This window comes from Pinus tabuliformis, chromosome 2_1, assembly GCF_031772625.1.
Source record: "Pinus tabuliformis cultivar Carrire ecotype Pingquan chromosome 2_1, CPIR1, whole genome shotgun sequence".
NCBI classification, from domain to species: Eukaryota; Viridiplantae; Streptophyta; class Pinopsida; order Pinales; family Pinaceae; genus Pinus; species Pinus tabuliformis.
The window spans coordinates 988,076,561-988,104,149 of record NC_142299.1 but is presented as its reverse complement, the minus strand read 5'-3'; the positions used below and the strand labels follow the sequence as shown (position 1 = coordinate 988,104,149).

At 39.4% G+C, this 27,589-nt stretch overlaps 1 protein-coding gene across 1 annotated transcript; it reads right to left on the bottom strand.

The window, feature by feature from the left end:
- Positions 1–13,326: 13,326 nt before the first annotated feature.
- LOC149203942 (GTP-binding nuclear protein Ran1B-like) lies at positions 13,327–27,285 on the bottom strand. The gene is made up of 4 exons (XM_089402033.1): positions 27,083–27,285; positions 13,787–13,876; positions 13,498–13,677; positions 13,327–13,408 (listed from the first exon to the last, which is right to left on the bottom strand). The coding sequence occupies exons 1-4, from the start codon at positions 27,283–27,285 to the stop codon at positions 13,327–13,329; spliced, it is 555 nt and encodes a 184-aa protein (XP_089258159.1).
- Positions 27,286–27,589: the final 304 nt, after the last annotated feature.

Here is a 27,589-nt window from a genome sequence, read left to right as displayed (position 1 = left end):
TAATCGATATAATTAAAACAAAAAAAATGACATAACTACGTTAGAGATAAATCTCAAGTTTTAATTTGTGTATATTACTAAGAATATTCTAAAATATTTAGTGAAGGTTAATCCATAGTATTCACATAATAATGATTAATAATTAAATTAAAATTCTAGAAACTTTACTTACTTATATGTTTCATGTTGCTAAAATTTAAAAAAAATATATAAAAACTAATTAACTTATAAGTTTATTTTAAATTCTTAATATTTTTGATTCTCTTACTACCACTACTACATGTAGGGGGGTTTTAAGACAATATTTGAGTCAATTGTCTTAACTTAAGACAAAAAGAAACTTGTGTATTGTCTTAAATATTGTCTCTAAGCGGGTGCCTCAAAATATAATGTCTCAAAAATTTGTCTCTATTAAGACAATATAGAACACATATTATTATTGTCTCTATAAAGACAATAATTATTGTCTATTAAGAGACAATTTGATTTGTCTCTCTAGAGACAACTTCATTTGTGTCTCTTTAGAGACGATTACATTTTTGTCTTTCTAGAGACAATAGCTGAGATTAAAATATTGTCTCTATAAAGACAATATGTCCATAATTCAAACTATTGGCTCTCTAGAGACAATATAAAAAATTATTAAAAAAAAATAAATGTCCATAATTGTCTCTCTAGAGACAATATAAAAAATTATTTAAAAAAAATAAATGTCCATAATTCAAACTATTGTCTCTCTAGAGACAATATAAAAAATTATTTAAAAATAAATAAATGTCCATAATTGTCTCTCTAGAGACAATATAAAAAATTATTTTAAAATAAATAAATGTCCATAATTGTCTCTCTAGAGACAATATAAAAAATTATTTAAAAAAATTAAATGTCCATAATTCAAACTATTGTCTCTATAAAAAATTATTTAAAAATAATAAATGTCCATAATTGTTTCTCTAGAGACAAAATAAAAAAATATTTAAAAAAAATAAATGTCCATAATTCAAACTATTGTCTCTCTAGAGACAATATAAAAAATTATTTTTAAAAAAATAAATAAAATCATTTTGAATGTTCTTTCAAAGTAGTTTCACATTCAAAGTTCACAAATAGTACTCGTGTATGAGAGAAACCACCACAGAAATTGTTGTCTGATAGAAACCAGCGCATATGGGTTATTAATTACGCCGTAAGGCGTTCCCCTTTGAAATCAACTCTCCTCTTGCCCACCTGTCATTATTGTGGACCATAAGATTATGTGTTAGATGATTGAAAGAGGTTCAACCGTTCGATCAGGGAAAGTAGTTAATTAGTTAATTAGTTGTTCAATAAGGGAAAGTTGTTATAACGACTCATACTGTAAGGGTTGTTATAGCCTAGGTAGCCGACTGAGCTTATGTTATTTCATCTTTATATTCCCTGTCCTCATGTTATTTAATCAGAAACTCCATTTTGTTGGCCCTGCGGTCACGATGCAGCAAAGTTCGAGTACAAAGAGGGTCCCAAGGGGCCTGAAAACTAGTGGAAGCTCAACAACGAATGTTGGCCCTGCGGTCACGAGATGCAGCAGTCTCCAATCGATGTTGCTCTTAGTCTCCGATCGATGTTGTGAAGAGCAACGCCACATTTTGTCGAGAGATCAGCCCGCTACAGAGAAGTTATGACCTTGCACTTGCAACCTTCGTCAACAAAGACCACGACACCATGGTTACTAATGCATCTTTCTTTTAAAGCTTTTTCCATCTATAGAGGTTTCAGGTTGATTCACTCTTACACCTATGGTTCTGTTGCATTCGATTCCCTCTTACACCTATGGTTGTGTTGCATCAGGTGAACAGGACGGAATACCCGATAGTCAGATAAATGTTGAAAGATGCATACTAAATCAATGTCATTTGCATACGAAAAGCTTCACATTGTATCAATGCCATTGGCACCACCCGACGGAGTACACTATCGATCAATGGAGAGTAGTACAATCTCAAAACCCTCTTTTCGATCATTGCTACACTAAATTATACTCTGCAATTTACACGGTTGCTCAACAGTTTGGAATTGAAACAGGTATCCGCTAGAAATCCATCTGGTGCACAATCAGAGGACGACGAAATTGCTAATTGATGTTTAATGAGATGTAGAATTTAGAAGATGCCTGATTCTAATAACAGTCAGATGAAATGACTTAGTTAGAGCAAGGAACTCTGAAAAGAAAAGATTCCTTCAAGAATTAGTGTTACATTTATTACAACAAATCTCTTGCATGACAATAGGAAGATAAATGTTATTGCATTAAGAATGGAGAACCAGTGTGTATGTAATTAAGTGTCAACTTAACTGTAGATGTATTAACACAGAAAATAACAGAACCTCAAAGACCACTAAACAAGAACATTTCAAAGAAAGCATCAAACTGCTGAAACAACATCCTCTTAGGAAACCTAACTGAGGAATTCGGGCAAGAGGGTGTTGGTATTTTGGATGGAACATCATTCAAAGGGTGTTGGTATTTTGGATGGAACATCATTCGAAACTCTCAGGAGCAGTCTTAATTCCATTGCAAGCAGAGTATCTACTGGGAATGGACCCAAACTAGAGGTCAAACCCACATCTGGCGAGGGTGCGACTCATGGCAGCAACCCGCAATTCGGGGTTGAGTCCTTTAATGACCACCAAATTAAAACAGTGTTGAAAGCACATTAGTTAGGGAAGGTAGTTGTTACCTTGAATGGGGAAACCTGGGTGAACTGTCTCAAGTCGATCCAGAGGTATCAAGACGGATGGTTAGCGGACTCGACCCTAATAGCAAGGGAAAAACTGCCATCAAATGGAAACCCAAAAGAGAAAGAAATAGTCTAAAGGAAGTTGTTACACAATACCATCCTAAGGTGGTAGCAGAACGCCATTCATCCTCTAGGAATTTACCAAGCAACCGGTGGCTTTACCCAACAACATAATTTATGAAATTAGGAAACATATATACATATCTGAACAACCCTTGTGACAAATAGTGGCACTATCACTCAAACAATTCAAGTGTTCATTCAATTATAACCAAAGGGCATAAAAGTCCTTAATACATTTGACCTCAGACAGTTCTGGTACAAACCCTCATCAGACACCACGTGTGTGGAGCTGTAGGGTTAAAAAAAAAACAAAGCGCATCAAAAGAATTAACTAGATATAAGTCAAAAGGATTGGAGAGAATTCTCCCATTAAACCGACACAGGCCCATAGCTTTTGAAGGTCGTCAATCACTCGAACTGTAACAACAAAACAAATCCATACGGATGCCACCCTAGGAGTGTAGAAGCAGCTTGACCAAATGACTACCCGAGCCGGCGAAGTTGGTGGTCTCCCTACTAACCTGAAGATGCAAGAAGGGTTGCAAGTTAGATACTAGCCATCACACAATACCATCCTAAGGTGGTAGCAAAACACCATTCATCCTTTATGAATTTACCAAGCAACCGGCGGCTTTACCCAGCAACATAATTTATGAAATTAGGAAACATATATACACATCTGAACAACCCTTGTGACAAATAGTGGCACTATCACTCAACAATTCAAGTGTTCATTTAATTATGACCAAAGGGCATAAAAGTCCTTAATAAATTTGACCTCAGACAGTTGTGGTACAAACCCTCATCAAACACCATGTCTGTGGAGTTGTAGGGTTAAAAAGAAAACAAAGCGCAACAAAAGAATTAACTAGATACAAGTCAAAAGGATTGGAGAGAATTCTCCCATGAAACCGACACAGGCCCATAGCTTCTGAAGGTCTCAATCACTTGAATTGTAACGGCAAAACAAATCCATACAGATGCCACCCTGGGAGTGTAGAAGCAGCTTGACCGAATGACTGCTCGAGCCGGTGAAGTTGGTGGTCACCCTGCTAACCGGAAGATGCAAGAAGGGTTGCAAGTTAGATACTAGCCATCACACAATACCATCCTAAGGTGGTAGCAGAACGCCATTCATCCTCTATGAATTTACCAAGCAACTGGTGGCTTTACCGAGCAACATAATTTATGAAATTAGGAAACATATATACACATCTGAACAACCCTTGTGACAAATAGTGGCACTATCACTCAAACAATTCAAGTGTTCATTCAATTATGACCAGGGCATAAAAGTCCTTAATAAATTTGACCTCAGACAGTTCTGGTACAAACCCTCATCAGACACCATGTGTGTGGAGCTGTAGGGTAAAAAGAAAACAAAGCACAGCAAAAGAATTAAATAGATACAAGCCAAAAGGATTGGAGAGAATTCTCCCATCAAACCGACACAGGCCCATAGCTTCTAAGGGTCGTCAATCACTCGAACTGTAACAACAAAACAAATCCATACGGATGCCACCCTGGGAGTGTAGAAGCAGCTTGACCAGATGACTGCCCGAGCCGGTGAAGTTGGTAGTTGCCCTGCTAACCTGAAGATGCAAGAAGGGTTGCAAGTTAGATACTAGAGATATATCCAAAAATAAATAAAAGAACAAAAAAAGCTAGATAAGCAGATACCGATGAAGGGAACTGCGCTAACCCCATTACTTGTGACAAGCGGTATTTGAAGAAACCCCATACAGGAAGACAATGTATGAGGGACCGCAAATTGGCACTCAAGTGGTATCCGGAGTGAGGAGGAGTGGAGGGATCGTGGTGTATCAAATGAACAGAGGCCTCACGCTCCTCCCGCCGGAGGAAAACCACAATGTGACAAGCAGGTTGCAGAGCCTCGATACACAGTGAGGAATTGAGGAAATGAACCTTGTGCGCAGCGACCCGACAGCCAAGACTCTAACTCCTTTGCAAATGGTCCTAGTCGTCGGATGAAGGTAGAATGAGGCCATCGTTGGATCATCTCCGCGTGGCGGTAACAGAGGTGCACACCTAGGGATAAGCAAGCCTCGAGGTGCGAGGTTCACCCAGTACAATAAGGGTTAATACGACATTCATATTAGACTGTGAACGCAATAAAATCCAACGTTTAAATAGTAAAATAAATCAATACAATGAAAACCAAAGTTTAAACACTAAAATAAAACAATCACATCTTTGCTTATGGAGCCAATCTATGTCTAACCCATGAATATCAATGTCATGTCAAAACTTAATATAATTCAATGCTGCAGTACAGTGGGCATGACTCACCATATGGAAAATCCACAAAAAAATTTGAATATTTATAAGATGTATACTCCCAAATAATTTCCCATATTAGTTTTTAATCCCAATTCGAACTTGATAACTATGCTTAATTTAATACTAATAATAATACATACACCCATAATCATGTGTTTGGTTCATTAATTTTTAAGAAATCTAAACTCTTCTGATGATAAAGTGGGAAGTTATCTAACAAGATTCTTGGTATTAAGAGAATCAATTTTATTATAATATCAAATTTTAAATTCACAAAATTATTTTTCTTTTCAATTTTTTTTTTCAAATTATTTGGTTAAACTTTAAAATAAAGAAGATTCTCATAACATTATTCAATTCATACATTATTATTATTATTTTATTTTAATAATGATAAATCAACATATGCATAATAAATAATTATTAATTATGAATACCAATTAATTGTTATGGCAAATTAATAAAAAAAACTATTTAATTATAATATTTCATCATTTTTAATTATAATAAATTTTATTATTTATAAAAAATATTTTTCTTACTCAAAACCATATTATTTTATTAATTTTGCAAAGACATCCCAAAAAGAATTTCAAGGAGAGAATGAAATTGGGACAAATATATGACCAAACACATTAGCCTATAATATATGATGTATTCAATGTTTTATTGTTGCTTGAACTACGTGCAACCCCCCTCCACCCCCCACCACCATAGTGTAGTCGGCCCAGGGTGTAAGGGTCGATTTTGGGAATCGACCCTCACCCCTTGGGCCCATTGGGATGGGGGGTTGGCGCCGAATTTTTTTCCTGAAAAATAACATATGATAAAAAATAAACACCAGTAAAGAAACAAAATTGCATAAAATTTTGACTTTTTCCTTCTATGTTATTGTTTCTTATGCCATTACCTTACGGCGTTTCTTTTGCAACATGTGGTGCAAATGCTAGTATTACCTTTGTTTAGCAAGAGGGGATTCAATTCATTACTAAATTTACGCCCAAGTTTTACTTTGTGTTCCAACAAAACCTGGCACCCCTGTAAATCTGTAGGTTTACTCTGCCAATTAAATAATAACAAGCTGTGTGTGTGGAGCGCTCAGTCCAGCATTCACATTTCCACACCAGTAATTACCAACATCACAATGTAGCATTCCATGCCTGACGTGGTTTTCTTCCAACAGACATGAAGACAAGCAACACTTCAGAAAATATTGCTCGAGCATTAAACATGTCAAACCAACAGCAGATAAAATGTGATGCTTAAGCAATAAAACGACATAGAACTATTTCCTTCAAAGCCAAAGTTACCCAGCATTGGTGTAATGCCCCAGGAAAACGATGTAAATATTTGAATTACTGTGGTAGAAACAAACTGAACTTGTTATTAGTATTTGATTAAAAGTTAAATATAATTTGGTGAATTGTGAAAATGTAAAAGTGTTTCCTGAAAGAAGGTAAATCCTCAAGGAGGAAGTTGTCCTCTTGAGGTGGGAAAAAAACGGTTGCTGAGGAAGCAACCCTAACTACCTTCCCTAACTGGAGGGTTTCCAGGGAAAAGGGGAGAAGGGAGGAAAAATTATGTGTTGTAGTGACAGGCAGAAGAAGAGACTCTAGGAAAAAAAAAAAAGTGGCTAAGTCTGGTGATGACCAGATAGCCCTGCTCGCTATACGAGCAAATTTCACAAGACTGAGGTTTGGCAAGAAGCAATGGGGGAGATTCTGGTCTTGAAGGACGAATCTCGTGGTTGGGCGGTTTGACAGACGATAGACCCAGTTTTGGGTGACTGTTAGAAGATGACATTCTATCCAAGGAACTCTAGACCCCGTGTTTTGTTTCAGGAGTCAACCAGAAACGACATTTCAACCAGAAGAATTTCAGGTACGAAGTAATCCCTAGAATTGATACTAACTTGGTAATTTTATAAGGTTATTCTTAGTTTTCCTCTTTCCTGTTATATTATGAAAGGAGGGTGAGAGAATTCCTATAGGGAATTGGACTGTGCGAGGGTATAACAGGGAGGGCAAGATTTTATTTCTGTCTTTCATTTTTCTTTTCTCTTAAAAAAAAATACATATGGTTCGGGAAGTTAAGTGTGAGCGAGGGCTGCTGGGAAAACCCTTTCAAAGATTATGGAAAACGGAAAACAGTGAATGCAAAGACTCATTATAATTACAAAATTATTGGAACTAAAATGTCATTGCAATGAAAATGATTATATTTCATAAATCATCAGAGAGTTCAATAGTTATCTGTTCTATGTCCAATTCCTATATAAGCTGTGAAACGTAGCAAAACAAGAAAGCTCATTTCCGGAAACTCGAACCCGAAACATTTACAGAGTCAAAATTATAGACAGTCTCAAAGAAAAACACTAAGGAACAAAGCCGTAACCGCGAGGGTATGTCGGCTCCAGGACCAGAGTTACACATTCATATTAGCATGCAGGTAAAAGAATCTTTAATTTGGCACTGTAACCATAAATATTTATATATATAACATAGCCAGGCAGTTATACAGAAGTCGCAGCTCCACAAGGGAACAAGAAAAACAAATAATACATACAAGTGTGGGCCTGGAATCGAGTTCAGGTAGTACTCCTGTGACTCATGTGAACAATAACCCTGTAGTGAGATGCCAGACGAATATTCTTTGCCCAAATACTTAAAACAGTAAGGCATAAAAATCGTAATTAACATGCGGTAAGCATCTTACTGTGAACCCTAACCAGGGAAAATGAAACAGAGTGATGAAGCCATACAGTCAGGCACCGTAATGGAGGCGCTCACCTCTTCAAACCAGCCGAGCTCGGGTCGTAAAGACCCTGACCCTCCATAGAAGAACAAAAGCATGAATATACAAATTGTACTCAGACAGCCTCAGAAAACTGTAGGAAGTCACAATAAAACAGTTCGGGGATACAACCCGCATAGTTTGATAACCATGGAAATAAATTACATAAATGCATGCATCAGCGAGCTCGAAGGCCCGACAAATTCAACAAAAGAAAACAGAGTTATCAGTTCACAGCCACATCGCGCGAAGGATTCCCAATCCTTGCGTTGGTCGGGCTGACTTGTCAGGCTTAAACCCTGCCAAAACCCCTGTACAGTAACCAAGAGGAGAATCCGTAAGGGGTCTGGGCCAGAGGGCCGAATCTATCTGTCATTAAACTCAGAAGAGTAAAAAAAAAACCAATAGAACCCTATACTCAGAGCGATTAAATCATCAATTCCTGTAGTAACACACTTATGTTGAAGAATAGTAAGCGGATACAATCGGGTGTGAACTCACCTGTTCGCCGCAGCTCTGAGAAGGCAAGACCCTAAAGACAGGCAGCTTCACCGCGCCTGTGCATAGCGTACTTTGGGAAGAGACCTTCATACCTCGCCACAGACAACAGAAATACGCCGAGGGTAAGTTAGAAACTTCGGATTGTTCATAACACGTCTGAATATGGCAAGGGCATAGAAAAAAAAAAACATAACATATAAACCTTATAGATAGCACATTAAGCCTTACCGCAAGGTAGCCACTGTAAAAGGCTCAGTCCAGCTCGCTCTGAATCAGTAGCAGGCATGAGAACCACGACCATGCATCAACCAGAGAAGGTTTGGTATGAATGCGGTGCTCAAAGGAGGAGGGAACTGTAACAGGTCCGAGGGGGAAATGTATCTGGAACCATCGATAGTATGTTTCATCGAGTATGGTGCGCACCAAGATAGCTCTGCCCTCAGATGGGCATTCCCTCTTTGCGGGGAGACACCCGAGGGCGTGGAAGCAGAGGATACCAAAACCTTACCTCCATCACGTGACAGTGCCGGCAGGAGTAAATGCCCAGAGCCAGGTGTATCGAACCAGTGCAACCAACAATTAATCCGGCAGATAACGCTCTACCCCCACGGAATACTTCCTATTTGCTCACATAAGGACAAGATATCCAATCCATGACCTTCGTGAATGTGAATTCCGTGTGTAGGTGTTAATGGGGTTAGCCTTTTTACGAATAAGGTGCATGCAATAGTATCTTAGATGTGATTAAAGTTTTAAAAAAAAAATTATTACGTAGATTTACCATGGATACATTACAATTGGCATGAATATAAGTGATAAATATATAAAAGTGAGGACTGACAATTGATGTTGGAACACTCCTATAAAATCTAAATCACGCCAGCATTAATACAGAGCAGAAAATGCTTTCCTCCAAGACCACGTGAGATGTGATGCCTCGGGATAAATGTAAATATTTGATTTTACTGTGGTAATTGGTAAACTGAATTGACTATTATTATCTGTTTGATTTAATAATATTTTCTGTGGTTCTTTTTCTTACAAAGAAAATGTTTCTTGAAAAGCTGGCAACTTCCCAAGAAGGTGGTTGCTGTGTGTCCCGATATACCCTAACTGCTTTCCTAACGAGGTTTTTTCCGGAGGAAAGGAGGCAGGAAGGGGGTTCTGCACTGTAGGGACAGGCAGAGGGAAAGAAACACACAAACAAAAAAAACTAAGTCTGGTGAGGACCAGATAGCCACGCACGAAGGTGCAGCAACTTGCTGAGGGCAGTGGTCCAGCAAGGGAGCTAGGGGGGAGATTTTGGTCCTGGAGGACGAATCTCAAGGTTGGGTGGCATATTGGAAGCGGGAGAAACAGAGGAGGCCCGACTCTAGAGTACTTGTAAGTTACAACAATTCAGGTAAGTGAGTAAACATTTATAAGTAATTATGTAAGGAAATTAGAAAAAGGTAAATGTATTGTATAGAATTAACAACTACTATTAGAAAACTCAAGAACTTGCTGCTGCCACCGAGGTGGTGATAAAAAAAATAAAAATAAAAAAAATACATAGGATGTATTCCCCTGTTGTTTAATAAATGTTTGTTTTAAAAAAAAATCATAGTAGCAGTGATAATCGAAACCTCCACGAAGGTGGGCGAGTGCTATGGACGCTACCGAGCGGTTGTAGTTGACAACTGTTGTCGGACTATTCCTAAATATAGGGGGACTGTATAGTAGAGGTTATGTTGGGAAAAGAACTGTTACAACGTCCTTGTTAAACACCATTAGCAAACGAGTCATGCAAGATTTAGTGCAATAATTAATAGAAGTACAGGTTTCATAGAATGCTATAAGCTCCTTGCCGCAAACGAAAATGGAGTTAAGCACTAAGGTTTCCAAAACAAAAAAGAAAAGAAAGTTAGGTTGATTCCTTCATGGAATCCGCCCTTGGTTTGACATCTTGAGCATTGGAACCCATGTGAGATTTGTCGGATTGGAAATTCGTGGACTCTGAGAGTATAAGCCCTGGGAATGGGAAATAAAACAAAAAGATAAATCCTCTGCAAATTAGGATGAGTAGTAAACATTCTACCTACAAAATAAGTGATGTTTAATAATTCGGAATTCTAGTGGAACAATTCCTCCAAACGAAAAAGGGAAATCTCCACTACCAGGAACGGGTGAGGTCCCATTTCTGTGGTTTACACTGCATGCACCCACATTAGAAACCGCTGGGTCTAGGAGAGTGTTGAACTCATGGGCAGGGGGTCTTGGGTCTTGGCCGCACTAATACATGGTAACCGGAAGATAGGTTACAGTGGTTGTGAGTGGCAGGGCCGTAACCCTCGAAAACCCTCATGCGGGGCCAAACCCCCAAACTGATTAAAAACAGTAAATACATCTAGTTGGATTAAGCAGAAAGCACAACAAATGACAAAGTTAACATCGAAAATAAATTCTTCAGGATGAAACATAAAGCTGGAAACTGAATAAATATATATATACTATTGTACAGAGCCACAAATTTAGGGAGTCAAAAACAACTCTAAACAATCAAATAGAACTAGAATCTGAGTGATAAATCATTTCAGTGAAGCCATAATACATGTTCAAGATTTCAACAAAAAATTCCATGTTGAGTTCCAAGTCTAGTAGACAAATAAATGGAGCGCACAATACATATTACATTATCAAAAGCTGGGCCATGAAAATGGAGAAGCCGCCCAGGGACATAAGTTAATTGCAGGTAGACCTAGTATAAGTAAACAATCTGAACAACATGCACAGCCAGCGCAGCTCAGAGAAAGCAAACCACGAGGAACGAAGCCTCATATTCATTTAACTAAAACAACAGAAGCCCTCTCGGGGATAACTTCACCAGAACCCGAAACCGGGCCACCTATCCGCGAGCTCTGGCAAGCGGTAGACACAAATCAGGTGCAATAGCCTGTAGACCAGGTCCAGATCCCATTCCTACAAACAAAAGCAAGTGGAATTTCATCATACCAGTGGAAGCCAGGATGGTTATCCGCTCACCACTCCGTCCAATGCCATCCGCAACCCAGACAGAAGGAGTGGGGGTACCTGCGTGCGAGAAAAACACTGTGGTTAAAGAATTGTAAATACTTATCCTGTATATGATGGGTCTATCTGCAAATCAAACGATTGTAAATCAACGAACTAGGAAAGGAAACTATCAAATAATTACCCGGTCGATAAATTTTGGTGGTGGGATTAGGTTCTGAAACCTCGCGCACATGTTCTCTGCAACCAAACCATAGAGCCGAGACTGTCAAGCCCTCAGCTGAGGCAGGAGGTGGAACAAGTTCCAGGTCTTCCCGTGGAAGAATGGGACTACAACTCGGCACCAAGAGTAGTGTAAGTCGGCAAGCATCCATGGCAGCCGTAGGATCACCTCTCTCATCTTGTAGCCATCGATACATGAAGGATCCCGAGGCAGCAGCTGGAGACTTCCCATGCCACGTACCCGGGGTGGGACAGACAAGTTAATGCTCAATTAATGTTAACCCAAATCAATGTGTATCAAACAACACAAAAACTACAACATCGCTAATTTCATAGCCCTGGGGGATTACACGAATCATCAGGTGGAGATCGTGTCAATTGCTAACAGGTTCGAGTCATGGAGAACTGCGCCAGAATCATCGCAGTCCTGTCCAACCGGTTGGGTAGTTGTACAGCTATAGGACTTGTTTCATGCAAGCTTTAAAGTGAGCCATTATGTGAGCATACATAAGAATAGGAATTGCATACCTGTCAAACGTATAGAGAATAACTCATGTGTTGACAATTATGTAAACATGATACAGGACCGTCAACCTTATAAAGCACGTCTATGTGTTGGTAATTATATAGCTGTGTATATGTATATATTAAAAAAAAAATGCAGCAGGATATATGACATGAGCTTAACATGGCCACCCATATATAAATGCAATGTCCAGCCAACATATTTAATTACTGTCAACTTTTCAACAGCGTGCCATCTTATAAAGCTTTAATATCTACTTCAAATGGGAGTCAGAAGTTTGGATTTAAGATGCTACCTTAGCTTTGATAAGCGTTCCATCTCCCAGTTTTACTATAGTTAAAGAAGAATCTGTAGACTGTTGAATGGAAACGACTTTAGATTTAGACAATGTGAATCTTTATGCAGAAATCAATCGAGAGCCCAATTAATGAAATGGCGATACCTTTATGTGTTCGACAGACAACATACCCACAAGAATACCCAGGCAGGCTTGATAGCCACAGTTATCAACTATGTAAACCAATTTCAGAGTTAAAATAAATCCTCAGACATAGCTAGAATTTTCAGAGAAAGTTTTAACAAGCCATAATATATTACAAGCAACAATCATCGCAACTAGCATTTCCCCCAACAGTACACAACGAAAGGCACTTGAGCATTCTTGAAATATTTGAAGAGTACAAAAAGTTCTTGTGCAAAATGTGCAAGAGTATATAACGGAAAAAACTGTCTTAGCATATAAAAATAGCTCTGTAATGGAGTTGAACTAAGATAGCTTAGCCAACTCCACCAATGAAAACATCTGCACAGTACCCAAATCACATATAGAGAGATGCGATAATGCTATTCTAAGCCCCAAATACAAATCAGAATTAAATGTCGAAACTCAAGAGCAAACTCCAATGATACAAAACTAATTGAATCCGCCAATCCCTAAATATGCAAAAGCATCTTAACAAAGCTATTCAAAAGCATCATCATCGTCATCTGGAAGGGGTTGGGCCACAACTGCTACAAGTTCTGCCTCGTACTTGACAACATAAAAGATTGTAAGCCAAAGTTTCAATATTTTAGAAATGGAACAAATTATTTCAATAAAAGTTAACAAAAAATAATAAGAAAATAGCATTCTACTTACTGCTGCTGGGTTGCAAGGTCTATTTGAACCTCAGGAGGAGCAAGAGCAAGTGACTCCACAAAATGAAGGTTTGGATCCCTATAAAAATAACCCATTATAGAATCAATGCAAATTTTTTAATATAACATTCATATTAGGGAGCATCAGAAACTAGATTAAAGGCTCACCCTGAGAGCTTCCGTGCCAAGTACAGGAATGGCTTCTCAAAGTTGTAGTTACTTTTTGTAGATATCTCATAGTACTGAAGATTCTTCTTTCTATGAAAAGTAACTTGCTTAGCTTTCACTTGCCTATTCTTCACATCAACCTTGTTTCCACAAAGAACAATAGGAATGTTCTCACACACCCTGAAATTCACAAAGATATTTAGCTAATCGGTTCAGGCAGTTGTGCCACCACACAATTAAGGAACCTTCATTTCTACTTAGAGATCCAACCCCTCTGTAAAAGAGATACCTGCAAAGATCTCTGTGCCACGTTGGGACATTCTTGTAAGTCAATCGTGCAGTAACATCAAACATGATAACTTCACATTGCCCATGAATACTGCAACAAACAAAATCCCAATCAGTAAATAAGAAGGAAACAAATAAATGCTTAGGCAGACCCGAAATTAGACGAGTGAATGGAATCAACTCAAGACCAGCATTACTCAGTAATGGCTTGCAGCCTTTGGGCCGAGCCCCTTTCTTTAAGAGACATAGGTGTATATAATTAGAAAAAAATAAAATAAAACAACGTCTGCTTGCCGCAAACTGTATCGACCCTAATCTAAGGCAGAGATTATTGCAGGTTGTGTTAAGATGTGGTAGAGCATTTCCTCTGTAATAAGGAAGGCCAGAAAGTGGAGTGGCGCAGCTAGAGACCCGCTCTGTGGACATTATCTAAGCCAAATGGAACACCCAAAAAGGAAAACTGGGTTTGGAATAGAATGGAATAGCAGGTTGGTAGGGTTATTATCTTGTCCGCGTTTTAACTCTTTCTAGCATACAAGTATTAATAACCTGGAAGCAATCGGCAATTAATTCAAAAGAACATTGTAATTGAGGGGCAGGGTTCGGACCCTCTCAACAAGTGAGGTTGTAAGCTTAGGGGATAAGACCCTCTTTAGTCAATTACATAAAACATCATATAAATTGTATAGGAATGTGCAGCTAAACCAAACAAAAAACGTGACATAGATAAAAGTTGTGCAATACTATGAACTCATAAAACAAAAACGAGTACAAATTCCTGTACAGAAAGGTCGCGGTGCGGTAACCTTTAAACAAGCACAAACGAGGAAAAAATATTCTATCGTTAAAAGCAGTATACCCTCACAATAAATTATAGTCCAGTAAACAAGGAGCCTAATATGCCGTGAGCAAAATAAGCACAGGTGTGCGTTAAAATATATATACAGTTACAATTGTCCGAGCAGAGGAATTGCAGTCGGACATCCAAATTCAAGAGTCTAAAATTACATTTGTCATGTCCATGGTAACTAGAGCCTGGAGGGAACGAATAACCCTCCCCACCCTGGTTCAATCAAAAATAAAGGTGACCTAGAGGGTTACCCTCCTCTAAACACAAGAAAAACTCTAAAGCAAAACAGACATAGCCGCGGCCGGTAGGATTCCCCATACCTGGAACTTGGAACAGAACGGAGGTGGGGTTTTCCTTAGTCTTTAGGCCGTGTGAGGAACGGGTGCCTAATCTGTACAAGGAGCAACCCGAATAGCACATGTTAGACAACAATAGAAGTAATGCAAAGCGTAGGAAAACAAAAACTCAAGGAATTTATCCTCGTTCTTGCCAAGACACTTACCACTAAAGAAAACTCTGGCCAACGAATGAACAACACTCGTTCCAGTGCTGTAGGAGGACCCCATTGCCGAATAACCATGCAGACGCATGATGCATGAGCATAATCGAGAAGTTTATCAGTAAATCGAAAAGAACGCATAGCCAAAAGGTTACAGAAGGAACAAAACATTGTGCGGTTATCTACCTGAAGGGTTTGGAAACGAATCCTCTGGCATTTGAACAGGGTCTGCGAGCTAGGCTCTCCGAGATGGAACGCATGGACTGAACCAGAGCAAAGCCGCAGAGAAAGTTCCCAAAAAAATGATCCCATCACCCAAGGCAAGCGTTAGTTTAGGCGGCAACCCGTGGAGACGATCTGCCACCATTGGATTACGAAGTGTGCCCTCCACCATTGATGCAAGGCGAAAAGACTGGACAGCCTGCCGGCCTCGTACAGTACGAAGCAGAGCAGGAGATAATTCTCACAGTAATGGATAAGGGGTGCCACGTGATGGCTAAAGGGAAAATGTAAAGTTACCCCCGAAACCATTTCCGCGTGGTTAACATGCGTCCAAACCATATTACAAAGATTTTTATTAAAGTTAAAAAGTAGTACACCAATCCCTTAAACCATACCCGTATGACAATTGACGTGCATAAAGTGACATAAGGTAAATGAATCATAGGAAATTGTATATATAATTCCAAAGGGTAATCCCGGGTATGTAAAACCTTATGACTATATATATATATATATATATATATATATATATTATTCTTGAGAGATGGGGTTATGACAGTACATCATGAGATTGTGGTCTTAACCAGATGTCTGGCGAGGCCAGGGGCTCGTTTGCCTCGTAATTGCTTTAGAGGCCAGAAAAGAAATCCAAACGCCTTGACTGTAGGTTTTCCAAAAGCGAATGCAGATAAGGAAGCGTCAACATTAAATGCTTTATCCTACTTCTATATGATATTTTCCTGGGGAGCTTACGCTTTCATAATAAATTTTATTGCAATACATGTTTTGCTATGTATCGTCACTCGTTGTTCAGGTTGTGGCGTTGGGGAATTACATAATTCATATTGTGCTGACTAAGATTTTCTATGTGGAAATAATCCTTATACCCTCTCTTGGAGTGTTGTGTTTATTACATTGGCGAAAACATTGGTTGCATTAGTGGCAAATATTCACTTATGAAGGCAAATCTAGTTAATCCTCCTCCATATGCTTAAAGCAATCAACGGTGAACATTGTCGCATCCTCAAGATCGACGAAACCTCAGAAGCATCAAATGCATGATGTTTATGCTAAGACGAGCCCTGAAATGCGATTTAGTCAAAGTCCAAAGTACTTCCAAAAGCTGAATCAAAACCACCGTGAGCGTCAAAAATAGACTCCACAAAACCATTTATAGGAATTTGCTAAGAAAAAGTAAATAAGAGAGACAAAAATAGTGATAAAAAAAAAAATTGTTGTTTTATAAACCCCACCAATTTTCTAAATGCCAAATTATTTATCTGCCAAATTGGTGAATTCTCCACGTAGAACGATACAAGTAATAAACATCACAACACTGATGTCATTAAGAGATATATGATAATAAGGCAGAGAGAAAAGAGGTGTCGAGCACACAAGAGAATGTGAAAGACGAGAGATGGAGAGGCTGCTTTAAGGCAAGACGAGTTTTTAAAGAAAAAAACTTAATAGGTTGCATGTGTTAACCTTAATGCATTAAGGTTAATAAAATTAGTGCTTGTATTTAACGGAAGTGATAATATACATATACATTGATATTAAAACAATATAATGGACACCATGTAATTCATATAACTCGTTAACATAAAGTATATAATGGGTTGAGGTTATAATTAATATTTATGGATGATTATAATTTTTTATTAGAAAAAATAGGATTTATAGGATGTGGTATTATGAAAATAATTTAAATTAAATTTTAAAATTATAAGTAAAGGTTTATATATATATATAATGAGTGTTATTTTATATTATATAAAACATGTATTAAGTATAGTATAAAAATGACTCACCAAGTTTTAAGGAATGAGAAGGAATTTATATAATGTGGATTTAGTCATTTAATAAATTAGATAATAGAGATTAAATTTGTTTAATTATTATTAAAGTATTATGTTGAAATGAGTAATAAAAATTAATTTTTTTTATTTAATATTAAAATGTTATGTTGAAATTGATAAGTTGTTATTTTACTTTATTATTTATTGGAAGTGTGAATATTTATATTATTATTATTTTTAATATATTGTGTGTGTGGTATTTTGAGTTAATAAGAAATTTAAGTGTAAATTGATTATCGTTGAAGAATTTATTGTCAAACATATTAGGCATACCAAATCATTCATGGATGGTAATGGTGGTAGTGGTTCCAAGAATTTCAAACTATAAACTAAAGATTTAACGAGTGAAATTAAGGTGGAAGAATCCCTAGTCTAACTTGAAGATGGATGAATCTATGATAAAAGATATCAAGTGGGAACTTGATGAGATAAGCCAAGATTCACAATGAAAATCATGCAAGTGATGGATAAATCACTAGGGACAACAAGCACATCATTTCAATTGTGGGGACTTGAACCCAAGCTGCTCTAGTAAGAGCCAAGTATCTTGACCTACTGGGCTACAATGGAAGCATAACAATGGACTAAGCCTTCATGCAGGTGGATTAAGCATAACCTAAGACTTAAATAAGGATGACATCATGTATGTGTTCCATTTGGATAAGCACAATATGTATAGTGATCATGGAATTTTAACATGATATTGATGATTTAAATGATTGTACAAACAATAATATCTTAACATTGAATTTGAATCAAATGTCCTTGGGGAAGGAAGAATATTCGACAAGAGGTTAAGGCTCAAGATGATGAGACTCATTTGAAATTTAATGATGTACTTAGATGAGTATACCTATGATGTAATGGTTAACTTCCTAATAGAAAGAACAAGAAATGTATATTGAAAAAGTAATTGGTACCTTGATGAAAACATGACACTAATAGTACTCATGGGATAACATAATCCTGTTCAGGGTTGGACCACATCCTCACATAGATCCTAGAGGGATGTTGAACTGTTTATACAAGTAAATGAAATTAATTCATGATAAGAATGCTTATAGTGTATTGTTGTTCTATATTTGATAAGTATTGAGATGATTCTCATATTAACGATGTTTCGTGATATGATGGTATGTGGCAAATGTATATAGTTCTAATGAGAGGTTAAAGATGTATATGTGGTGCCTATTTATTTATTTGTTATGATAATGATGTTGAATTCTCATGATGGATATGATATGCATAGGGATCATGATGTAAATTGACATGTGGTTCATTTATTATGAGATGTCATGATATATCCTTGATGCTGATATGTTGATGTTATAACTTATGAGAGTATTTTATGATGTGAAACATGGGGTAATTGCATGAAAATTTTATGACATTCAAGAGTATGCAGATCTTTACTATTCAAAATGTTGTGATAACAATCACTTTATGTTATTAGGATGAAATGAAAGTGTTGGCATCTGGACTATTTCTCTGATACTATGATTATAACTAATGCATTGATTGCATGTTGAGATGTGGTGATTGACAGGAAATCCACGAATGGGATGAGAGGGCCAATTTATTTGATGATCTCGTGGGCGCCCATACCTATGAGGGAGAATATGTAACACCATATGAACTGGGGACAACCGAAATCAACACTACATATGCTAGTGGTTCTTTTGTATTGTATAGCTCTTGATGGATAGCTCTTGAGGGGCTATGGGACCATCTTGAGAGGGGTAGTTGATGGTTCCCTATGCTAGGTCAAGTGCTTGCAATGGATTAAAGATCAACTTCTGCTGCAAAGTCTCACAAGGAATATGATTATGCAATAACTGCACCTGAAGAATTGGAAGTCAAAGTCTAGGACTCATTATAAAGAAGCAGTTCAAACAATAACCACTAAGTTTTGAATGGGATCTAAAATTTGACTTTCTCAAAATTAAATGAAGTTGGAACGACTCTGAAACAACTCGAAACAATTAATGTTAATATTAAAAATTTAAGTAAAATCTGACATTATCCTTATCTTTCCTTTTCAAAAAGGAAAGATAAGGAGAATGTCAACTTCTACTTTAACTTTAAAAATTAAATATTACCATTAATTACTAGGGTTAGGTTTTTTAGGGCCCTCGAGTTAATAATTTTTTTTTTCCTTTTCAGTATTTTTTTATTAACAAATTATTATTTGGTGGTCATTAGCTATGTTGCACTACATTCTTCAGAATTGGTCAGTTTATTAGAGAACTAGTGAATTTGGTGTTTTAAGGTCAGTTCAATACAAGACCGACCTTAGCCAATCTGAACCACCAAACTAGACTAGTACAACTCTAAAACCATTGGGACCAATCAATTCCACTAGTTCTAGGCTAGTTCCAATAAGAGTTTTCCCTTCTAATCTTCCTCTGAAGTCGTTTTGTTGGATCCTTTTAGGAATGGTGATTTGGAAAGTGCCATAAACTATCAAATTGTTGTGAGCACCTAAGATCATAAGCAGTTAAGCCTTGGCAAACAGAAATTTACAAGGATCTAGTACAGACATCCCAAAAGATATTTAGTGAGGATTTGCATGCAAGGAACTATTACAGACCTCCCAAGATACTTAGTGAGGACGTGCATGACCAAAAAGCATAAAAAAAAATATCCACCCTCAAAAAACATGCCCAAAACATTGAAGTGTGGTGCAAAACAAATTGCTGGTAGGCTATTAATGCTACCAACAATCATTCGCTCTCTAATTTCACAAGAATATCCTAAAAGTGAGGGCTTTCTTTGAACTTGATGGAGCAGAATGGGCAGAAGTCTTAGGAATGGCTTCAGGTTGTTTCTGATTATCTAAAATATGAACCTTTGGCTGGAGCAGGATTTCAAAGCTGTTGCTTGTTGAAGGCAAGGAGGTCTTGGTGACAGGTTTTTTGATTGAGGTAGAGGGCTTTTTATGGGTCTTTTTGCGATTGGGAACTTTTGTGAACCCATCCGGGTCAGATTTGTCCATTGAAGGGGTGGTCGTGGATTTCATATTGGAGGGACAGTCTCAGAATAAATGGCCCAGGGCGTGGCATTTTTGACAGCGGAATGGTACATGCTCGTAATCTATTGTTTGTAACCATTCATAATCATCATGGTAGAGGCTTACCGCGTTCGGGAGAGCTTTGCTGAGGTGCATGTATACACAGATCCACGCATAGGAGGTGTATCACTTCAGCTTTGTCTCCTCTGCCACTTTGATGAATTCGCCTAAACCATTCCCAATGTCTCGCAAAGAGTCTTCATCCCAATACTCCAGAGGGAGAGAATAAAGGCGCAACCACACCGGGGCCCAGCTCAGATCTTCTTTGTTCGGGTTAAAGCGTTCGATCCATCCTCTTAGGTACAACCCTGCTGTATTGAAGAAATATGGTCCAACATCCAATACCCTATTTCGGTCCTCCAGACAATTGAAAATGGTAATAAAGAAGCCCTTAGGCCCTAACTGCAGTGTTATATGCCCATTTGGCTTCCATTTGGCTGCGATCCAGCCGTGCAAAGCTTTCTCCGTTGGCTAAAGGCCTATGAACTTTCCTATCAAAGCATGATCCCTCATAAACTGGATCTGAGTGTTGATGCACTAACTTGGGAGCTCGATTTTGGGTCTGTCAACTTCTACTGGCTTGCAGGTGTTTAACGTCACTCGTGGTTCTTCATCTGTGTTGTTATTCGTTGGTGTATTTTCATTCTCTGTTGATGTATCTTTTGGATGGTCCATCTTGACATTTTCAGTCTGTCGCAGGTCGTTTTCCGTATCAGCGGGGGAGGCATAATGTCCTCCCCCTGAGGGGATTCCATTGCGTGATAGTTGTTCCTTACTGTGTTGTAGCTGCCTTATGGCTGAAGGTTAATGGTAGAACGACACAGTCTGTGAAGGTCTGCCAGTTGCAAAGCAGCATCAAACCCTAAGCGCTCCGTTCTCCATTTTATTTTTTTTGACATAAACGGTTAGTTTTTATTTAAAATTCGGCAAATCAGCTGCTGAGGACTTTAACACTAAAACCCTGTATTTCCTTATTACAGTCGGCAGGGAAAGAAGATTTTTCTTTTGAATAGTCCGCTGAATGAGTTACACTGTGAATGCAGATAGAGGCTTGAAAAATAACTTGATTTGGTTTCAGAATGGTGCCTTGAAATTCTACTGCTTTTGCTTTCCGTGACATAGCTCTGCTTCCTAGCTTGCAGAGAGGAGATCCAATGCGCTGGAGTGCCGGATCATCCCAAGAATCACTGCATTTTCTTTTTGAAATGTCTGGCGGAGTGTTATATAGTGTTCAAGAATGCCAAGAGTAGTAAATTGGCCTTGAAGAGGCCCTCGTGAACTCCCTAGCACCTACCTAGACGCAGCAGTGAGTTCCAACGACGAACAGAGATCGAAAATGCCACGGTTGTGTTCTGAATTTTCCCTTGTGGATGAGTCCACGTTTCCTAATAGCAGCCAGCTCAAAATGGTTCGGTCCCGAAGTCTGGAGAATCTGAATCAGTGAAATGCTCAAAGGAACAGAGGCCCAGACAACTCCAAAATTAAGGAATGTTGTAGTCCGATTCAACATCATTTACTAACAGAGATCTCTTGCTCCTGAGAGAGCCTAGGTTGGCTGCCAAGTCCACCTGTGAGTTTAACTTCCTCAGAACATGATAGAAGGAGATTTTGTGGAACTTGGGCAACAATAGTCTGATTTTTTTGAGGATGGGGGCTAACTGCACCTGAGAAGGGATCTTTTGAGAGTTCATAGCCTGTATAATTAGTTTAGAGTCTCCAAATACTAAGATGGAGAGGAGATTCCTCTTGATAGCCAGATTTAGACCCTGCCACAAAGCAAGAGCCTCTGCTCTATTATTTGTTTCATGCCCCAGACCCCAAGCAAAGCACAGCTTAGTTGAGCCACCTGGGCTTAAGATAACTCCCCTGCCACCCGCCTTTCCTGGGTTACCTTTAGAGGCCCCATCGAAGAATAGGCAGTGATCATCCAAAGCAGATCTCCATTTGATGAATTCCTGTTCTTCCAGACGAATTTCCCAATGAGAAGGGGCTTTAGCAGGAGGAATGGATCTATTCTGATGATTTGGAACAAGCTCTTTTAACCATTGATCTTCCTCGCTGTCCAGAATCATGCCATTTCTTATGGTGGGTTTGGTTTCTAAGGCCTCCCCCAACAGAGCTTTGATCTTAGTGATAATTCTGACCGGGTTACAACTCTCCTCCCTAAATATTCTGTTGTTCCTCTCCAACCACAGTTTCTAGCATGTGAATTTGGGGATCCACATCCAGCCAGTCTTGAGAAGGCTTTTTTTGGAGAGACAGAATGGGGATAACTTGGCCCAGTTTCTTAGCAGGTCCTGAATATTTCCTGGAAGCTTTGTTTTGTCAGGTCCTAACATCAGGACACTCTTCTAAACTTCTTGAGCAAAGGGGCACAATAAGAATAGGTGGTTAGTTGTTTCTTCATCCGATGCACAAAGAGGGCACCTGGAAGGATCTTCCATTCCACGCTTCCTCAGGTTATCTCTAGTGAGGATAATTTTATTCGCCATAGTCCAGCAAAAGAAGTCTATTTTGGGGAGAGCAGGAAAAGACCAAATAAATTTCCATTGAGTTGGCTCTGGGGGGACGCTAGGGATAGCCATCATACTTTTGTAACCTTCTGCTACTGAGTAAGAGCCTGAAAGAGAACCCCACCCTCTTTTGTCCTTAGAAGAGGCCTTTAAGGGAGATTTTCCTTGGAGCAAATCCAACAATAAATTGGCTTCACCATCCAGCCAATGAGGGACCTCCCCCAAATTCCAACCATCCCATAGACTTTCTGCATCATTTTTCCAATTGGAGATGTCCCAAAGGGTTTCCAGATTGCTGGCCTAAAGCCAAGCTCTGATATTTTCCAGTTATGCCATCTAATTCAAGGGCTGATCTCCAAGAATCGAATCTTCCCAAATTTTTATTTTTTTCCCATTACCTGGGATCCAATAAAGCTTATGACTGAAAAGTTTCAAAGCTGTGAGACAGAGTTTGAAAACTGGTGATCCTTTGGAAATTCTAGGAGGCTGGTCCAAGCACCTCAAATGCTGCCCATGAAAATATTTTTTCCACAGAACTCTCTTGCTCCAACTAGGATTCCCAAAAACAATGTTCCAAAGGAGCTTGGAGCCCAGAGCAAGATTTTGGGCTGCCAGATCCCGCATTTGGAGACCTCCTTCCAAGAATGGCTTCTTAATAGTGTCCCAATTAACTAAATGGAGCCTTCTTTCATTATTTTTCCCTCCCTCCCACAGAAATCTTCTCAGGAGACCATCCACTTTACTAATAAAGGTTTTAGGGGCTAGTAGAATGGAGTTCTGATAAACTGGGAGACTTATGAGAACAGATTTCATAAGGATTACCTTCCCAACATTATTCAACCATGAGGCTCCCCAAGCTTGTATTCTGAGTTTTAGCTTGTCTGTTAAGGGCATCCAATGAACTACCTTAGGATTTGATTTGAAGATTGGGATCCCAAGATACTTAAATGACTCCCAGGTCAGGGTTCTTTTCCATTTCTAATAGCCTTGTTATGTCTGTCAAATCTTTGATCGAGCAATTCCAACCATAGATTGTGCTTTTTAGATAGTTAATCTTGCTACCCGAAACCTCCCTATAAATGTCCAGCTCCTTCTTGAAGGTTCTAGCAGAATTTATGCTAGCTCCTCCAAGCAATAATGTATCATCAGCAAACTGGGCATGATTTATATCTTTAATGTTGTGAGCCATTCTCAGGCCTGGCAGAGTTTGGATCTGTTGACAGTAGTCTAGCTGGAAGCTGAGCACCGAAGCTTGAATGGCGTAAAGAAGCGAGGACAAAGGGCAACCTTGTCTTAGCCCCCTCGAGGCCTGGAAAAATTCCGTTGAACGACCATTAACCAGAGGCGCTATCCAAGGGGAGGCAATGCAGGCTTTCACCCAAGTTATGAGAACTTTTGAGAAGCCAAATTTCTCCATCACAGAAAATAGGAAATCATGTATCACCCTGTCAAAGGAATTTGTAAAATCTAGCTTAATCACCATGCCTTTCTCTTTTCGATGACAGCTTGAATGAATTGCTTCTTGCACCAACACAATATTGTCAAGAATCTTTCTCCCTTTTATGAATCCTCCTTGGTTTTCAGGGATGATGACCGACAGAATTTTCTTAATACGGTTGGCTATTATTTTTGTAATTAGCTTATAACTTGTATTACACAAAGAGATGGGCCTGAATCTGTTGAAATTGGTGGCGCCTTTGTCTTTCGGAATCAAGGCAAGGAAGGCCAAGTTGGTATTGCCTCCAATCTTCGTGCAGGTCTGAGATTTACGGATCATTCTCAGAAGGTCTTTTTTAATTGTAGGCCAACAAGTCAGGTAGAACCTTGCTGTGAACCCATCAGGGCCCGAGGCTTTATCCAGATCCATGTAATCCAAAGCTTCTTTAATCTCATTCATACTGATTGGAGTAGTCAGCATAATATTGTCAGAATCTTGAACACAGTGAGGAATAAGATCAATCGAATAGGCTTGAGAATCGATAGGAGGGTCTTCCGGGGCAGAGTAAAGATCTTTGAAGAAGGAGTGGGCTGCTCGCTTTATGCCTTCAGAATCTTTAACCACAGTGTTTTGATAGTGAATTTCATTTACTGTTTTGAAGTGCTTGCGTGCTTCAGCTTGCTTATGGAAGTAGCTTGTATTTTTGTCTCCGACCTGTAACCAAATATTTCTGGACTTCTATCTCCAGAAATCTTCTTCATCCCTACTTGCTCTATGGAGATATTTTTGCAGCTCTACTTCTTTTTGAAGAAGGATTTGAGTTACATCAGAATTCTCCATTGTTAATTGATGGCCTGCTAAACTGTCATGCATCTCCTTTCTTTTGGCGGTGGGCGTTTTCAACCTTTTAGCCCACTCCTTGAGCTCCCTTTTAAGTCTCCTCATTTTTTCTTCCCACACAAAGAAAGGGGATCCTTCATGAACTTGCCGGTTCCAGGCCTCGGAGACCACCTCCTGGAATCCTTCTTGATGAATCCATAGAGAACTGAATCTAAAGGGAATGGGGCCAAGATTTCCATCCAAGGAGAGCTCAAGCAGAATGGGTTTATTTTAGAGGTGGCCATTAGACCACAAGTCAAGAAGGAGGATTGGACTAGAAATCTATCCAGACGAGCATCAATGTGGCTGGGGCCTATCCTTTTGTTTGACCAGGTGAATTTCCTAGATGTGGGCTTCATATCCTCCAATTCCCAATCTAAAATGAGGTCTTCAACCCATTCTCTAGCTGGGTCCCTAACCAGCGAGCCCCCATTTTTCTCTTCTGCAGCTAGCATAACATTCAGATCACTTGCAATAATAATATTTTCTGGGTTGTGCAAGAAAAGATAGGACTGGAGCGAGTCCCAACAAATTTTTTTCTTAGATGGTAAGACCAAAGCATAAAGATTGAATATACTTACTTGGTGGCCAGATTCTTTATGGAGGAGCTTAGTGAGTAGCCAATGGGGGCAACATTCTTCGTGAATCAGATCATATTTGGAGCTGTCCCAAAAGGAGGCAATCCCTCCAGAGGCGCTTCTAGTGCTGACTGCTCTCCCTTGGCCTTTATGCTAGAATGCTTTGCTTGCTTGGAGGAGTAGAAGGTCCTCCAGTTTTGTCTCCTGGATGAGAAGGATTTCAGGCAAGTACATCCTTACAATGTCTTTCGGAGCTTCTTCTTTCAACCTGCTGCCTAACCCTCTGTAATTCCAGGAGACGTATTTCATTATTTACTGGCTTGGAAGGTTGTGGCTCCTTTTGGAGCCTGACCATGCTTGAGCCTAGATCTGGTATTCATCATTCCTTTGAGATTTTTCTGTGAACCTTGGAGAACATCCAGATAAGTTTGTTCCTCTCTCTGTTTCTTCTTAGACTTTCGACCCCTAGCCGACTTGATAGGAGTGACTTGCGAGCTGTCTGAATTTGAGACTCCATCTTCTGAATCTCCCTTAGAATCGGATCCCAGACTGATGCGCTCCTCATTTTCTTCCTTTTCCCCTTGTTCATCCTTTGATGGAGGAAGAGTTGACTTTGCCTCTGCTTCTTTCACTTTCTTCGATGGGTCTTCTAGTTCCTCTTGGGTTCCAATGGCATCTGTCTTCACCCCAGAGGAAGAACCCTCTTTTGGAACTTCTTTGGCTTTTGGTTTAGGCCGGGGCTTCACCAATGGCCCTAAATTATTCTTCTTAGTTGGTTTTGGGACTGCCTTGCCCTTTTTTATTTCTTTCCATCCTTCTTCGTCCACTTTGTCCCTGGTTGGAGCTTTTGGGCAATTTTGTTGGAAGTGTCCATGTTCGTGACAGGTTCTGCATTTGAAAGGCAGTTGCTCATAATCCAATTTTTGATAGTGATGCCATTCTCTGATTATAAGGTTTATCGCTTCGGGCAGTCCAGCTTCCAGATCGACTTCCACACAGATTCTTGCGCAGGTATATTGGCCCTTGTTATCTGCTTTGTCAATGAAACGACCTAGGCCATTTCCAATCCTTTGTAAGGTGTGATAGCTCCAGCAATGGATCAGAAGATTGGGAAGCCGGACCCAGACTAAGACCTCTTTAGGGGTATCGATTGAGGGATCAAAGTCAGGGGTCCACTTATTAAGATACAGACCTTGATTTCCCATAAAATACGGACCATTTCTGAAAACCAAATCTCGATCTTCTTTGGAGGTGAACTAGAAAATGAAATACCCTCTTCCGACAACATAGTAGATCACATTGTTTTCCAGCTGGGGCCTCCAGTTGCATTGGATCCAGTCATCTGTTGTTTTTGTAGAGGGCCAACATCCCATAAATTGTCCTACCAACCCTCTATCAGCCAGGGCTAGGGCGATTTTTATCGGTTGGTCTTCTGGCAGGGCGATCTCAGGAATTTCCTCCAGTTTTTTGATGAATTTCAGGACTTCTGGAATCAAATGTTTCTTCCCTTTCTGCGAGAGAAATCTTCTGAATGCTTCTTCTGAAGAGATTGGTAAGGTGGGAGAAGGCTCCCCACCTCCAAGTGCACTCATGGCGGCGGCTACGCTCCTCTGCGATCGCAAAACCCAGACGCGGATGCTGTGCCAGCAGCAACACTGGCCGGAGGAGGGAGGCAGAGCCTGATTGCGGGGATGTCGGGAAGGATTGAGAGCCCAGCAGCAGGGGCTGCCAGGCAGGGGGCCTGCGGAGGGCCGCAGGGGCCGAGGAAGCAGGGGCGTGGGAGCTCCAGTTCAGAACGCGCGCGCAGATCACCCTGAAACTCAGCGCTGCCCTCCATTTTCATTCGAAGTGAAATATCATATTAAACATAGGTTTGATCTAAAGTGGTCATTGTAT

Coding starts and splice junctions, on each gene's coding strand:
- LOC149203942 (XM_089402033.1), bottom strand. CDS start 27,285: ATGAGTGCACTTGGAGGTGGGGAGCCTTCTCCCACCTTACCAATCTCT. Junction 13,877..27,082: donor CTAGCCCTGGCTGATAGAGG/GTTGGTAGGACA, acceptor TGTTTGTTGCAG/TATTCATGGGCAATGTGAAG. Junction 13,409..13,497: donor TTGGCACGGAAGCTCTCAGG/GTGAGCCTTTAA, acceptor TTATTTTTATAG/GGATCCAAACCTTCATTTTG.